General features: G+C 38.7%; 1 protein-coding gene across 3 annotated transcripts in view; it reads right to left on the minus strand.

Moving 5' to 3' along the window:
• Positions 1-16,953, minus strand: part of LOC131538563 (sugar phosphate exchanger 3-like) — a 42,506-nt gene that overhangs the window by 20,571 nt on the left and 4,982 nt on the right. Inside the window, exons 3-9 of one of the 3 annotated variants that reach the window (XM_058772439.1) lie at positions 15,279-15,371; positions 11,430-11,525; positions 10,581-10,691; positions 10,316-10,436; positions 9,662-9,923; positions 2,338-2,390; positions 892-2,237 (exon numbers count right to left, since the gene is read on the minus strand). In XM_058772439.1, coding sequence (XP_058628422.1) covers positions 1,015-2,237; positions 2,338-2,390; positions 9,662-9,923; positions 10,316-10,436; positions 10,581-10,691; positions 11,430-11,525; positions 15,279-15,371 — 1,959 coding nt within the window. In that variant the 3' untranslated portion in view covers positions 892-1,014. Of the gene's footprint in view, positions 1-891; positions 2,238-2,337; positions 2,391-9,661; positions 9,939-10,315; positions 10,437-10,580; positions 10,692-11,429; positions 11,526-15,278; positions 15,372-16,953 lie in introns of those variants that run through there. The other 2 variants (XM_058772438.1, XM_058772445.1) reach the window with 2 other exon arrangements.

Raw genomic sequence — 16,953 nt, forward strand, 5'->3', positions numbered from 1 at the left:
TGTGCATTTGATGTTCAAATGATATTTAAAAATGACACAGCACCTCTTTTGTTTTGTATGATTTTTAATTCACACTTTAAGTCATGTCAACACATTGTTTCTGTTTAGTATGAGGCTATAATATTCAGCATATTTCTCATTAATAGTTGCTAAATGAGGATCATTCTAGCTTTAAATCATCTTAGAAAAACCTAAACCTAAAAGAAAAAGTGGGCTCCAAACCTATATTCTAGAGAAAATATCCACAACACGAAACTGTGTTACACATCAGTAATGCAAGAAAATTTTGCAGCTGTTCTTCAAATGACTTTGTTGTAATGAAACAACTGCAGCTCACACAAGTTCAAGGACATCAAGCTTGGCAGGACACAAAGTTGAAACATGTTTGAATTAAAAGAGATAGTTCACCCCAAATCAAAAATGCTGTAGTTATTTACTCGCTCTTATATCTACAAGTATTCTTAAGTCGTATAACAGCTTTCTGTGGGAAACAGAGCAAATTTAAATTGTTATTCAGTGGTAATTCTCCCCTTCAGTAAGCTGATAAAAACTTAATAAACCAGATGGTATGATTAACAAATCAGACTGATCCAGTTCTCAACTAACCGACTCGATCCAGTCACAGATAACAGCTCAGTAGAAGGGCATGAATAATTTCAATTTGTTACTCACACATATGAGTAATATGACTTCACAAGACTTGGAATATAGTGCATAAGCTGTATGGACTATTTCCTTAATATGATCCTGTCTTTTTTTTTTTTTTTTTTTCATTTTTAGAGCTTGAAATGAACTTTCAATTGGAAAACACTTGCGTAAAGATTCTTCTAAAATGTCTTTCTGTTCCACAGGGGGGAAAAAACAGCATACGAGTTTAGACATAAGTTATGAGGGTGAGTAAATAATGTAATTTTTGAGAATTTAAACAAAATTATTTTTGGGTGAACTATTGCTTTAAAGATCATGGTTGATTTCACTCCACACAAGGCACTCAGGATGACAAAATGATTCAAGTCAAACACTGTGGCTCTTCATGTGCCTGTTTAGGTGTGTACGACACGTGTAAGCCTTCGGGCACAGAGGACATGGGAAAGGCCTCTTCCCAATATGAGTGTACATGTGCTTGCTCAAGTCATAACGTCGGATGAATCGTTTCCCACACTGCAAGCAGCAGTGTGGACGCTCTCCGGTGTGAAAGCACATGTGTGCCGTCAGGTGACTCGAAACCACAAATTTCTTGCCACAGATTTTACATTGATACGGCTTCTCTCCTGTGTGAGAGCGCAGATGCACCTGCAGGCATCCGGCGGAGACAAAACCCTTTCCGCACTGATGGCAAACATACGGCTTCTCCCCGGTGTGAATTCTGATGTGGATCTTCAAATTCCCAGACAGTGAAAACTGCTTCTCACAGTACGGACAGACATGCGGCCGCTCACCAGAATGACATCTCATGTGGGATTTTAATTGGATTTTGCTGTAAAATCGCTTTCCACATTGCGAACAAAGGAGAGGTTTCTCACCCGTGTGGTTTGAGAGGTGGGCAAGCAGGCTGCTGTTCGCCGAAAAGCACTTCCCACACTGGTCGCATATATATGGCCTGAACTCTGCATGGGTCTTCAGATGGCTTCTTAATTCGCTGTCAACGTTGAATGTCAAGTCACAAAAACGACACTTTCCTGGCTGCCGTTCCGGTTTAGATGGGCGGATGTCTTTAACTTTGTGAATCTTCTGGTGGATTAAACTGGCTCGGTACGACCCGAAAGTCTCGTTGCATTGTTTACAGGTGTAGTTCCTTTTAACAGTGGGAGTTCGGTGAGTTCGCCGGTGACCAACTAATCGTGACAGACTTGTGAACAGCCGTCCACATTCAGGGCACTTATGTGTGGTTTTCTCTTTGTGCACTCGGTTGTGCCTGTATAGGGTCCTGAGGGATCTAAAGTGGGCTGTGCATTTGATGCACTTAAAAACTCTGGAATTGCAGTTGGTGCTCCTGTGTGACACCAGCTGCGCTGAATCGTCAAAAACCTGCCCACACTGAGGACACTCATGGGTCCCCGCCTGGGTGTGAATTTCCTGGTGCTTGACAAGATCAGAGCGATAGATGAAGTATTTTGTACACTGCTGACATTTATGTACAGTCCTGCCTGCATAGTGGAAGCCTTTAGAAGGTGTGTTTGGGAAGGTGTCGAGAGAGGGCCGTTGGAGAGGCACAGCTGTCTGAAAAATTAAATCACCTAGAGAAAAACATGACAAACAGAGACAATTTACTTTAAACATCCTGAAAAGATATAATGAGAATTTCGACTATCTTGAATATAATGAGAGAGGCTGTACCTCTATGAGCATCATCGGTGGATGGCGGTACACTTGGCTCTTCTGAGTTACTCCTACAAAAAGAATAAACAGGATCTTTTACAACAAAACTATTTATATCTTAATTTAGGAACAAATTCTGTAGTGAAGTGCCCAAAGCCCTCACAAAAAAAGAGACTTTAAGATTACAAACAGAGTAAACATGGGGGATATTACTCAGATATTTTGACAACAGTCTGACAGTAACCTTGAAATTTATTGTTGAATGTTGTAAAGTTCTTGCTCAAGATACAATCTCAGAAACTTCTCAGAAGCTGCCTTTAAAGGGTTAGTTCACCTAAAAATTTTAATTCTGTCATTAATTACTCACCCTCATATCGTTCCAAACCCCGTGAGACCTTCATTCATCTTCGGAACACAAATCAAGATATTTTTTAATAAAATCGGAGAGTTCCCAGACCGAGAAACGTACCAAGGACATCAATAAAACAGTCCATGTGACATCAGTGGCTCAACTTCAATTTTATGAAGCTACGAGAATACTTTTTGTGTGCAAAGAAAACAATAATAATTTATTCAACAATTCTTCTCCCCAAGTTAACATCTTCTGCCATTTTGGAGAGTACCACGACACATGTGCGCGCTTTCCCCAGATAGCCCAGGTGATATGTGAAAATAATGTTCACTTTTTCATAAAATCATGAAACTTGGTACACTTGTATAGTTTGCGGCCCTATACATTTTCAGAAATGGAGCCATCGCAAAAACACCTTGTGGTTGCCACTGCGACCATTTTACTTTCCGCCATAACCAAATTATGTATTTTGAGTCATATTTCCTGAACCAAACATGATAACACAGAAAAGGTCTATCCCTATCTTTTGATGGTCAAGGATTACAATGATACCATATACAGCAACATAAACTGTTCAGGTGAAGAGTTAATGGTGAAATCATCAATATGAGAAGGAAATAACAGTATCTGAGCTTCACAGTATCACAGCATTTACAAAAGTCCATATTATGGCAATTATTTTTTTTCTTACCTTGATAATTAACTAATATTTTATTCAATAATAAATGAAAAGATTTTTTTCCAGAATACTATCGTATTTCAGAGATATATTTAAAAAAAAATCATCACAGGTACGTGTATTTTTTCTTACCTCTCAGGCAGAGTCAGGTAGGCGTTAGTGTGTTTCCAATACAATCTTGTTCTCTCTTAACTATTCTCTAACATCACACGCAGACGGCAACGCAGTGAGGTGAACAGTTAATTGTTTTGTAAGTATTGTTGACTTTATGAGAAGGATTACAATGAAATCTCAGAAGATGAAGAATGAAATTTCAAACATATTTAATCTAAACTTGATTTACAATCACTCTCTGGGGCCAGAGTTGTCCATCATGTTGTCCACAAGGCAGAAGCCAGAGTCCTGCATGCGGGCAGGTACACACAGGTGAACCACTAATATTTGATGTAACGGGTGGAATAATATTTATGTGTAGGGTGTGGTGCGAGTGCTGGCCGGACGGTGACAAGCACGGGTGGCGGGCACTGACTGACAGCTGTAGAGATTATATTAAAGGAAGCACTCTTTGCTTGCTTTCTGTATTTAATCTATTCACAATTTTAATAAAAGTTTTAATAAGTGAGTTCTATCTACCTCTGGTTCGGGTCCCAGTTTTTGTCAAATGGGTCGGGTATGGGATTAAATTAGTGTTGCTGTCAGATAACGTGATGATCATTTCACAAGCCAGGAAAGGTGAATGAAAATGCCTCTCTGTGATGTTACCACAAGGCATCAATTACTCAGAAGAAGAAGAGCATTGCAATAGTCTAGCCTAGAAGTGCCAAGGGCCTGGAAAAAAAAGTTGTGCAGCATGCTCTGTTTGAAAGGGCCTGGTCCTCCTGATGTTGTGCAATGCAAACCTGCAAGATCGAGCTGTCTTTACAATATGGTCCTTGAAGGTCAGCTGGTCACCAAATAATTATTTTTTATGAACCTAGAAGGATGATGAAATCATGCTGTAAAGTCGGAGTGGCAGAGAAAACGAGAAGCTCAGTCTTTGCCAGGTTGAGCTGCAGGTGATGTTCCTTCATCCATGCCGAGATGTTTACCAGGCAGCCTGAGATCCATGCAGCTACTATTGGATTGTCTGGTTGAAATGAATGATGCTGTATATGGTGAAGAGGAGGGGTCCAAGAACTGATCACTGAGGAAACCCTGTAGCCAGTTGAAGTTCTTTGGATACCTCTCCTCCCGAGGAAACCCTGAAAGACCTACCTGTGAGATAAGATTCAAACCAGTGGAGTGCAGATCTGGTGATGGTAGCCAGGACAGAACACATGCTGGGTTGTTTTCAACCAACAGCAAAGCAGTCTCAGTTGAATGGCCTCTGCTGAAATCTGATTGGTTAAAGTTCAGTTGGTCATTCTGTGAAAGAAATCATCTGTGTCTATAAAGGTGTGAACCAAATGGTCCATTCCATGAGAATAACAAAGGAACAGCATTCCTCAGGAACGTCTTGTAGATTGCAGGATCACCAGCGGAAAGGTCCTAACAGCATTGTTTCTAGCCCTTTTGTCTTCAGATATAAAATTATATCCCACAGACAGAACTTTGGGAGAAGATAGGATTCATATAAGGGTTCAGATCGTTTGAAGGAAGATATGCTAACATCGTTATTGAAGAACCGCTACACTACCATCTTCAATAAATTCTTCTCCCCACACAAATTTTGGTCAAGCCTACTTAATTTTTTGTATTAGTGACATCTAGTACATCTGTGGGTGAGCCACCCAACAGACTGCTCAGCAAAAATACAGTAAAGATGATGATACACGGGGCAACTTTTTAGGTTAGATGGGGTAGTATGCACTGGCCTGTCTTGACAGATATTGTCTTGACAAGAAGTTAAAGTGGATCATAATGTGCTGTATTTACATCCAGAGATGAGAAATTGGTGGGTGAGGGAAGAGAGGATGACACTATAGAGGAAAGATGGAAGGGTGAAAGGAAGCGTAGGTTTTGCCTAAAAGTAACTCGTAGAGGAATTGGTGGCATACAGGTAGTAATATGTAGGTTAAATGTAATAAAGTAATGAGCAGAGATGTCTAGAGGTTTTACCAAATGTTGTCTGTGGTACAACCGCATGTGTCAATTAAGTCAAGCTGGTTGCCTGATTTGTTAGTGCTTGTGGTGGTAAGCCATTTGAGATCGAATGAAGAGGAAGTCTGCAGTGTAAGGCTTCTCCAGATGGATTTTGAAGTCACCAAAGACTACAAGTGGACTGCCATCCACAGAGAATGAGGACAACAACCCATACAGCTCCTCTATAAAGGTACCCAGTTGACCAGAAAGGCTATAAATCTTTACAATATAGAATTTACCAGAAGCATAATAGCATAAAACTCTTTTTTGGGGAATTTTTATTTAATTTAATTAAAGGGAAGAGTGGGTTGAGTATTTCCAATTATTAGAAATGAGAAGACCAGTACCCTTCCAACCTGATGGGGGGTGTGAGAGAAAGGGAAGTTTGTTAGAGAGAACAGCAGTGGTTGCGGAATCTTCTGGATGAATCCATGTCTCAGTCAAGCCCAAGATACTAAGGGTGAATCCCATTTCTCTGTCTTACCCCTTCCCCTTAGCCCTTCCCCTTAGTTTTGCGCGTTCACGTGAGAGTAAGGGCTATCCCAATTCTCGTTTTGATCGAGGGGTAGGACTAAGGGGAAGTGGTAGATACCCCTTAAAACCAAGCATTTTCGCAAGCTTACTTGAAACCAAGGGGTACCCAGAACACACTGCGCAACCGGCAACAATGGCGGCCAGATCATCAAGTATTCAAGTATTTTCGGCTTAAATAATTTATTTAAAAATTACGACAGTCTTGTTTTGTGCTCTAGACAGTCCTGTACATATATATTTGCAACCATGTTCTTAATTGAAATGTTTAAAAAAAAAAAAATCGCTAGTTTGCTACACTAACGTTACATTGCTGAGTTGCACAACAGTCCCGCAGACTAGCCTTGAATGGACTCCATGCATGTCTACAGTTTTAACAAGTTTGTAAAACGATCCAAAGTTTGTGGTCAACACTTGTCGGCTCTGGGGACGTAGCAGCCAGCTAGCGACGGTGTATGATGACGTAACCGTAACCAAGTGGTGTCTCATTTCATAGGGGTATGTGTTCACCCCTAGCGCTTACCACTCGGTTTCGAGGGACAAGGGCTAGGGGTAAGACGAAGGGGTAGGGGAAGGGGTAAGACAGAGAAATGGGATTCACCCTAAGAGTAGACTGAGAAGTAATGGCTGGAATGAAGTCTGCTGACAGCTGACTGAAAATTCCAGAGACCCACAGAAAATGACAGAGGTGCAGCAGAAGGGGTGCAGATAGGACACAGCTTAGCAAGATTGCGTTGCCGTCTGCATGTGATGTTAGAGCATAGTTGAGAGAGAACATGATTGTATTGGAAAAATACTACCGCCTACCTGACTCTGCCTGAGATGCAAGGAAAAATACACTTACTTGAGATTATATATTGTATAATTGATAACTTTTCTGTGTTATGTTTGGTTCAGGAAATATGACACATACATAAATACATAATTTGGTTATGGCGGAAAGTAAAATGGTCGCCACGGCAACCACAAGGTGTTTTTGTGATGGCTCCATTTCTGAAAATGTTCAGGGCCCTAACTTGTACAATTGTACCAAGTTTCATGCTTTTATGAAAAAGTGAACATATCACCTGGACTAAGAACGTAATCAACGTAATCAGCGTTGTTTACTTTCAGGAGAAATGTTCAGGAGCACGTTCTGGGGAAAGCGCTTGTTTTCTTTGCACACAAAAAGTATTCTCATAGCTTCGCAGAACTGAAGTTGAGCCACTACTCAACTTTAACTGTTTTATCAAAGTGAAGTGAAGTGAAGTAATGTGTGGCCAAGTATGGTGACCCATACTCGGAATTTGTGCTCTGCATTTAACCCATCCAAGTGCACACACACAGCAGTGAACGCACACACACCATGAACACACACCTGGAGCAGTGGGCAGCCAATGTTGCGGTGCCCGGTGAGCAGTTGGGGGTTGGGGGGTCTTGCTCAAGGGTCTCACCTCAGTCGTGGTATTGAGGGTGGAGAGAGTACATTCACTCCCCGCCATCTTCAATCCCTGCCGGATCAGAGACGCGAACCCGCGACCTTCGGGTTACAAGTCCGACTCTCTATCCATTAGGCCATGACTGCCCATGTCTTACTATGTTTCTGGGTCTGGGAACATTTCAGTTGTGTTGCTGTCTATGCAGGGTCAGAAAGTACTCAGATTTAATCAAAAATGCCTTAATTTGTGTTCCGAAGATAAATGAAGGTCTTTCGGGTTTGGAACGACATGAGGGCGAGTAATCAATGACAGAATTATCATTTTTGGGTGAACTAACCCTTTAAAAGCATCAACACTCAAAATGACTTCATTTGATAATGACCAGTGACTCCAATGGGATCCCAATGACTTTCATTGTATGTAAAAAAAAAACTGCAGAAACAGTCTTCAAATATCTTGCTTTGTGTTCCACAGAAAAAAAATAAAAATAAATTATACAACTTAAAAAAAAAATGAGGGTGATAGAAATGATTTTTTGACTATTCATTTACAGTGGGGGAAATTTTTTTTGATCCCATGCTGATTTTGTATGTTTGCCCACTGACAAAGAAATTATCAGTCTATAATTTTAATGGTAGGTTTATTTGAACAGTGAGAGACAGAATAACAACAAAAAAAAAAATCCAGAAAAACACATTTCAAAAAAGTTATAAATTGATTTTCATTTTCATGAGTGAAATAAGTATTTGACCCCTTCGCAAAACATGACTTAGTACTTGGTGGCAAAACCCTTGTTGGCAATCACAGAGGTCAGACGTTTCTTTTAGTTGGCCAACAGGTTTGCGCACATCTCAGGAGGGATTTTGTCCCTCTCCTCTTTGCAGATCTTCTCCAAGTCAGGTCTTCTCCATTAAGGTTTCGAGGCTGACGTTTGGCAACTCGAACCTTCAGCTCCCTCCACAGATTTTCTATGGGATTGAGGTCTGGGATTGTTTCTTCTTGAGCCACTCTTTTGTTGCCTTGGCCATGTGTTTTGGGTCACTGTCATGCTGGAATACCCATCCATGACCCATTTTCAATGCCCTGGTTGGCTTCAATGCCCTGGCCCTGATGGTATGTGGCCCCGTCCATCGTCCCTTTGATGCGGTGCAGTTGTCCTGTTCCCTTAACATAAAAACACCTCCAAAGCATAATGTTTCCATGGGGACGGTGGGGATGGTGTTCTTGGGGTCATAGGCAGCATTCCTCCTCCGACTGGATATACTTCCTGAGTTGAGTTGATGCCAAAGAGCTCGATTTTGGTCTCATCTGACCACAGCACTTTCACCCAGTTCTCCTTGAAACATTAAGATGTTCATTGGCAAACTTCAGACGGCCCTGTACATGTGCTTTCTTGAGCAGGGGGACCTTGCGGGCGCTGCAGGATTTCAGTCCTTCACAGCGTAGTGTGTTACCAGTTGTTTTCTTGGTGACTATGGTCCCAGCTGCCTTGAGATCATTGACAAGATCCTCCCGTGCAGTTCTGGGCTGATTCCTCACCGTTCTCATGATCATTGAAACTCCACGAGGTGAGATCTTGCATGGAGCCCCAGTCCGAGGGAGATTGACAGTTATTTTGTGTTTCTTCCATTTGCGAATAATCACACCAACCGTTGTAACCTTCTCACCAAGCTTCTTGGCGATGGTCTTGTAGCCCATTCCAGCCTTGTGTAGGTCTACAATCTTGTCCCTGACATCCTTGGACAGCTCTATGGTCTTGGCCATGGTGGAGAGTTTGGAATCTGATTGATAGATTGCTTCTGTGGACAGGTGTCTTTTATACAGGTAACAAACTGAGATTAGGAGAACTCCCTTTAAGAGAGTGCTCCTAATCTCAGCTCCTTACCTGTATAAAAGACAACTGGGAGCCAGAAATCTCGCTGATTGATAGGGGATCAAATACTTATTTCACTCATTAAAATTCAAATCAATTTATAAATTTTTGTTGTTGTTATTCTGTCTCTCACTGTTCAAATAAACCTACCATTAAAATTATAGACTGATCATTTCTTTGTCAGTGGGCAAACGTACAAAATCAGCAGGGGATCAAATAATTTTTTCCCCCACTGTATGCTAAATAAATTACAAAATAAATAAGAATAAACAAATAAATAATCTAGTCAATATTAGTGACTGCGTAGTTGGTTGATGTACAACTAGCTGACCATCCAACCCCTACCAACTAGTAATATGGTAACTTACCGTTGCAATTCATTGACATTAGAGTTTGTCTCTTTTTCTCCATCACTGTCTCTAGAGGATTCTGAGGACTCACTGCTGAAGCTGGATCCCACATTCTGGACGTTTGGATCACCTGTCACAGTCTTCTTGTCGACACCATGTTGTTGGTTTGGCAGGTTTTCAGAATCAATAGGCAGTAACGTGCCATCATTGTTGTGCTGGTTTATAATGACTGAGTCACCAACAGGTGGCAATGACAATGACGACACTATTCGATCCTCCACTATTGATGGAAGAACTTCAAAATAAAAATATGAAAAAATTTTTTTTTTTTTTTTTGCCATTGACCAATTGTGCTCAGCAACTGTATTTTTTTTTTTTTAACATTAACAAAAGTAGGTCCTATTGTTCAACCAAGGCTTACGTGGCTAACCAGATAAGTTTTGGTGTGACTTAGCATAAATTTAACATTTTCCTTTTTTACCAAGCAAGGGTATCCAGCGATGTTAAAGAAGCAGTATATAAAATTCTCAAACCTGCACGCTGGGCGAAGTATATGTCTTAGGTCTGTGCCCAGCTATCCTGTAAAATATCTGATTAACCAAGTAAGCAATGTTCAATAAAAGGAACCTTAAGCACATGGAATGATATTGACATTCAAGGACTAAATTTTACCATTTTTATCCAAAGTCCCACAAACATCCATCTGCAGCAAGGATAGCAAGTTGTGTGATTTACAAACTGAGTCCACACATGCATCTAGCTCGCCAGGGTGACAGTTGAGCAACAATGAGAGCTGGAATTAAAGAAAATGAATAATCATAAAAATAATCAGAAACACAATTATTTATGCTTTATAAACAAAAATGCTTAATAACTAGCAGCTGGCTTGAATCATTCAGATATGGCTAAAGTATTTGCTAAGCATGTATCATTAGACCTGTTTGAAGTTTGGTACAGGCAGAAGTTGCTCCAATCTGGAGAGAAAAAATCCAACAAGGACTTGCAGTGCTTTGTCAAAGTCAGGACCGTACTCGACTGGAAATACTTCCTGAAATACAAAAACTGAGTTTTCATACAAACCTATCTTAAAAAAAAAAAAAAAAGCCATTCATTTTTTTTTTTTTGCAACTTCCACAGCCACTCTCAAATCAATTATAGCATTTCTGGTCCAGGCTGGACATCAAAAACATCAAATGTCTTTGGCACACGTTTTCAAGTCTCTGACATAAAGACTGCAGACTTCACTTTAAAGTGCAGGAGAACCCTCAAAAAAATCCTATTCATACTGGGAACGAACATTCACCCATAGACAAACCAAAGTTACATGTATCATATTCTAGCAATGCCAAGGTCATGGGTTTAATTCCCATTTTATCTCCGTATTATCTCTTTTTTGCAGTTACATGTTAGTTACTACACACAGCTCCTGAAAAAAAAGTTTTAAAACTTGAATTGAATAACATACAATAATCAATAAAACAATACTTTATGGATTTAATCTCACTTTATTTAGTACTGCTTCTGACCCTGGATAACCAAATTTTACTGTGCACACATTAGCTAACATTGTGTTTGGTGAGAAAGAGCCTTAAGTTGAGTCACAATTCAATGCATTTCCTTTCACTATAAATATAACAACATCTCTGATAGATCTTGATAGCACACATACATCACATACACGTCTACATATGTGTGTTTTTTCTTCTGGAAGACTTCATATTTATTTTATTCCGCAACTTATCTGCAATACATCTCTATTTTGTTAATGGATCTTAAAGACACTGACCTGAAAGAAGTATTCTCTTTTCATAGAGTCCTCTAGTAAGCTCAGGACAAGTTGAAGTACGCTGTCTTGTAAACTCTCCATGTCTGTGTCACTCACCTGTGGACAGGAAAATCACATAAATAACATTAATGCCAACATAAATAAAGTTATGTTTATGTTTTATATAAAGTTTTATAAACACATTTTAATGGATTTAAATGCACACATACGTAAAAAAAAACCAAAAACGTAAACTCAAGAAAACTTACAAGAGCATCTACTAGTAAATGCTGTAGGAAAAGCTTAGATACATATTCCAGACATTACCTTTCATTTATTTGTTGGATGCATACTAATGTTCTTCTCTTTATTAGTTTCAGAGAAGCAACCATTTATCTTCCCACAAGATAAAGTAACCCTGCCATACGCATTTTATTCCTTTGTCATTCATGGTGTTCATTTAGTAGTTGTTAATATCTCTTGTTTATCCTTTGTTAATAACTTCACTTATTTCTTCCTTGTGTAGTATGGTAAGAAGCTCTATAAGTTAACAATATCTCACCAATCTTTCAGATAAATTGTTGACCAACTCCCTTCAGTTTACATTAATTCCAAAACTGATTGAACAGGCCCCTGTTGGGAGTGTTCTCATACTGCCAGGCTAAAAGATCTTGACTGGTGCCCTAAACTAAGAAAGGGAAAGGGTCATCTGGGGCCTGTACCATGATGGTAGATGAACAATTCAGAGTTATAGGATTAGTTTTGAGTTGACAAAACCAAACCACTCCAATCTGGCTTTATTGGTACCATGATGCTGACCATCAGCTTTTTTGGTCAACTCAGGCTTTGATCCTGAGTTTGTGGAGCGCGTGCACATGAATGTGTGACATCAGTGGCAAACCGCCAATCACAACACAGCAAGTGTGATTCACTTCTCGCGACAGAGCCAGCGAGATTCAAAACTCTTTTGTTTAAGGTTAAGAGATTTAAAGAATGAGGAATTTAAACGCATTTCCACTGAAGTACTTGTCCATGAAAGAGGAAAAATAAAGGAAATTATCTTGCTCTATCAGTGCAGTCACAAGTGAAACTTGTGAAGTTAGTTTATATAGTTGATAATATATAGTGACAGAGACTCGAACATGTAAGGTCACATGTAGCCATTTTTAAAGTGTTATCTATTGATTCTACCACTTATTTATATTACATATGATCTGTATATAGTAATATTCATTTAAAATATATGCTTTATAATAACTGTTAAACTAAAAGTGCTTGTGTATAATGGATTAATAATAATATAAATCATATTATAATTATATAAATCATTGTAAATTGTAATTATCATTAAAGCCAGACAATTTTGTTGTAATTTTTTTTAAGGTACTTCATAGTGACCTTTTATTTGTAGGAAGAGAAACTGGTGGAGTGACATTTTTTTGTGTCAGACGTGTCAATTTGCTCACATCTGATTGGTCCAATTTCAGTTTGAGATCTCTAACCCAGAACATAACCTGCCCTGGAGCAGGCTAGCTGTGGAGTGTAAGTTACTAATGGCAATAAACGCAGCTAAAAGCCAAGCCACTTTCATTGTACCTAAAACCCAGGATTGGTGCAAACTAAACTGAAACTTAACTGGCTAGCCAGCTAAACCGGCTTCAAAGTACAGACCCCTGATGTACTCATAACTGAACCTTAAGTGGGAGAAAAAAAAAAAATAATAAAAACACTTTTCGTAATACCCTCTGCAGTGCTTTCCGGTTGAGAGCAGTTCCACTGCCATTACCAGATAGTGATGTGGCCAGTCAGGATTCTCTTCACAGTATGTGTAGAATGATAGCAAGAAGAAGAGATGCTGGTGGTCAGTTTTTTTTTTTTACCATGTGAGATCCCCAATGAGGAACTTGAAGCTCCTGACCCTCGTCAATTGTGTTTTGTTTATAGGAATTTGCTCTCTGTTCAGTCACGTAAAGTTCGCAGCTAGGTCCTTTGTCTTGCAGATATTGAAAGAGAGGTTTTTCCTGTGCTTTCATGTGAGCTCCAGTGCTGAGGAAATTCTTAATCAATTTATCATTCTTATCACCTGAGAAAGGAAATTTGTCAGTCACAGGACATCAGTCCGTACTGTAAATTTGTTAAAAAAAAAAAAAACCTTAAGTTTTGATTAGTAAATACATTGCTAAGAACTTCATTTGGACAACAATAAAACTAAAAAAAAAAATAACTAAACTAAAATATAATAAAATACCTAACTACATAATACTACTATTGTTAGAAATTTTAATAACAAAATTAAAATAGAAATATAAACTTTTGAACTGCGGGTTTCGTCTGGTCAGAGGAGAACTGCATTTTTTTGCACCCTCGGATTCCAGATTTTCAAATAGTTGTATCTCCTAACCAACCATAGATCAATGGAAAGCTCATTTCAAAACAATTTAAAGAAATGGACCCTTATGACTGGTTTTGTGGTGCAGGGTCACATTTTAGCCTCGGTGCAGGCACAAGAGTGAACGTTTTGAAGCATGACTGCAGACAAGGAAAGAGAGGGGTTGAATATGTCTGAAAACACAAGCCAACTGGGTCTCAAATGCTCTGAGGATGGAGCCGGGAATGCATTTTTGACCCGTTTCAGGTTTCATCAGCTAGGAAGACAGAGAATGAACTAACTTTTGCCTGCAAAAGCTTTCTCCATGAGGGTGGCATTGTTCTGAGCACTGTTGAGGGCAGCTTTGCTCTCAAAATGAGCAAAAGTGGTCTTGAGCTTGTCTAGAGGAGTTACAGCAGTGTTCACGGAAAAGATCACAGTCCATTATATTGACGATTTCCTGCTACAAGCTTCTAGTGTTGGTGGATTTGACTCCACTTTGCCTATGTGCTGACGCTTGGTTGCTCTGATAGATTTACTGAGAAAATAACTGAAACACTTCCGGAACATGTCCCAGTCTAGGGCCAGGGGTACTGACATGATGGGGTTGGCTCTCCTTTTGCATTTCTGAATTTGCTGCTGGACAATCTAGATAAGGGCTCCGATGCTATGTTTGTAAACAAAGCACTGGTGTAGAGGAACTCAAAGTTTGGTTTGTGATGAGCAACAGAAGAACCAATTTCCAAAAGTGTTGAAACTTCCAGTAGGAAAAACAAGAGCATTTGTAGCAAAACAAGCAACGCAATGTAGCATCAAAATCTCACAACAAAGCTGTCATTTTTTTGGTGCCATCTTGGTACGATTTGAAACCAGCATGGAAATTGCAGTTGTATAGCAAAACACCATATGATGATGTGCCAAACACACAAAAAACAAGCAAAAATAAAATCTAAATCTTTACTGCTGAGTTAGTTCAGTTGCATTTTTAAGACCTCTGAAACATGGATTTAAGACATTTCAATGGCAATTTTATTTAACACCCTATTTTAACATTAGGACTTTTTTAAGGGTCCACAGACACCTTGATTTATCATTTAATATTTAATCAGGAAATCAGTTCTATCATTTGTGGTGCTTAACAAAAAATGACAATATTTAATCATAATAGACTATAATCAGACAATTATAATATTAATCAGAATCATCTTGCGAAAGTAAATGCAGGTGCACAGTGCAAATATACATTTTGAGTGCTTCATCTGAGTTTTATTAAAATTATATTTTATTTGGAGTAGAAGTAGTATATTTTTTATTTAATGCCATGTCAGAATCTTAGGCTATTTTCATGGCAAAAACAATTAAAAAAATACATGTATAACAAATACCAGCAAACAAACAAACACAAGTTATTTTACACAACATTTTTTATCTTTTATTTGGATTTAATATATGAAAACAAATAGATGTGCAATAGATTAAAAAAACATCCAGACTTGACATACCTTCAATAAATCAGTGGACTGAATTTGGTGAATGTGTGATTTGACAGTATGAAGGTCTGCTGGGAGCTCACCTCGACACATCTCAAGAATCATCTAAAAGATAAATTATAGTGAACATAAAACATAAAACGATTAATACATGATGGACAGCATCTTTAAAGTTAACTACATCTCCAAGTGTTCTTTGCAATATATGAACTCTGGCCTATGACAACATTATATATACGCAACAATGAACTATTAAGGAAAACATACTTCAGGACATTTTTAAGCATGAAGCTACAGTGAAAAATTTAACCGATATTTCGCTTTTTGAAAATCAAAACTCCTTTGTAACTTTAGCAGTACGTTCAACAATAAAGCAAGTATTAAATATTGTTTCCGCAAGTTATTGTGAAAATATGAAGTTTTTTTATTTCAAAGGCTGCGCAACTCCAGAGGTCGCATTTGTTGGCTGCATACATCACCATGGCTGTCTCATTTCAGAAAAGCAACAATTATAAAATAGGAGTGGATGGGTGGGTCTGCCACATTTTACCACTGTAAAGGCCCCAGGGCTCGCAAAATTTCAAAATCCCTGGTAGCCCTTCGGGCAGGTACTCTTCAGATTTTGGTAGCCCGAAAATTAATTTAACTAGCCCGAATTAAAAAAAATACCATTTTATTTTATTTTATTTTTTTTTTAAATATGGAAAATCAGATAGGAGTTTAAATGTCAATCAAAAATATTTTCAATACACAAATATCAACAAATATGAAGGGAGGAATTTTATTTCACTATTTACAGGGTATCTGCAGAATTTTTAAAAATATATTTAAGGCAATTTATGACCCATTTTAAGAGCTGCACAAGTAAAATGAACACAGAATGAGCGGGGTTGGACAATGTCTATGGTAACATACAGTTTTGAGCCATAAAATTACATGATTTACAGTTCAGATACAGGTTTTCACAAAAACAAAAATCTTATACAACAGCGTTTCAGGCTATAGACCGTTTTTATGAAAAGGGATCAATCAAGCATATAAATTATGTTAATTTAAAACGTATACATATTACTGTCTTAATTGTTTAGATTTTTAGAAGGCACATCAACTTCTTTCTCATTTACAACTCTATGTGTTTGCTGCGTAAAAACATGAGTTGATATTTGCATTGATATGACCATAAACAGTAAGAAAGGCTATTTGGAAATGCAGATTCATTCTCTGCCACGAGGTGGCGCTTTAGGAGCGCTGAAATATTGCGGTTTCCCTGGAAAAGCTGTACACAAAGCAGCTCCGCGCTCATAAACACTGCTTTATCAGGAATTATAGGTAAAATGAAATTAAAATACCAACGACACGTTTCTGAGGACAGTCGGTTCCCTTCAGATACATTCACATAAAGACATCCGCGCCGCATTCTGACTTGAAACGTGCAGCGCTCATTATTTATTCAATGACATCATTGCCTTTTGAAGTTTAATCCTGCCGTATCGCGACACTTGTCTTTCCGTCCCCAACTGTAAGACCTCTTGAAATTATAATTAAGACATTTCTTATACCATTTAACGTATTTAAAACCTTTTATGGCCTTAATTTTGATACAACTCACTTTAAGAGTTTGTAAGGACCCGCGGGAGATCTGTAAAGTAGCCCGTCGGGCAGGCAGTGATACATTTTAGTAGCCCGA

Source organism: Onychostoma macrolepis, chromosome 04 (genome assembly GCF_012432095.1).
Source record: "Onychostoma macrolepis isolate SWU-2019 chromosome 04, ASM1243209v1, whole genome shotgun sequence".
NCBI lineage: Eukaryota > Metazoa > Chordata > Actinopteri > Cypriniformes > Cyprinidae > Onychostoma > Onychostoma macrolepis.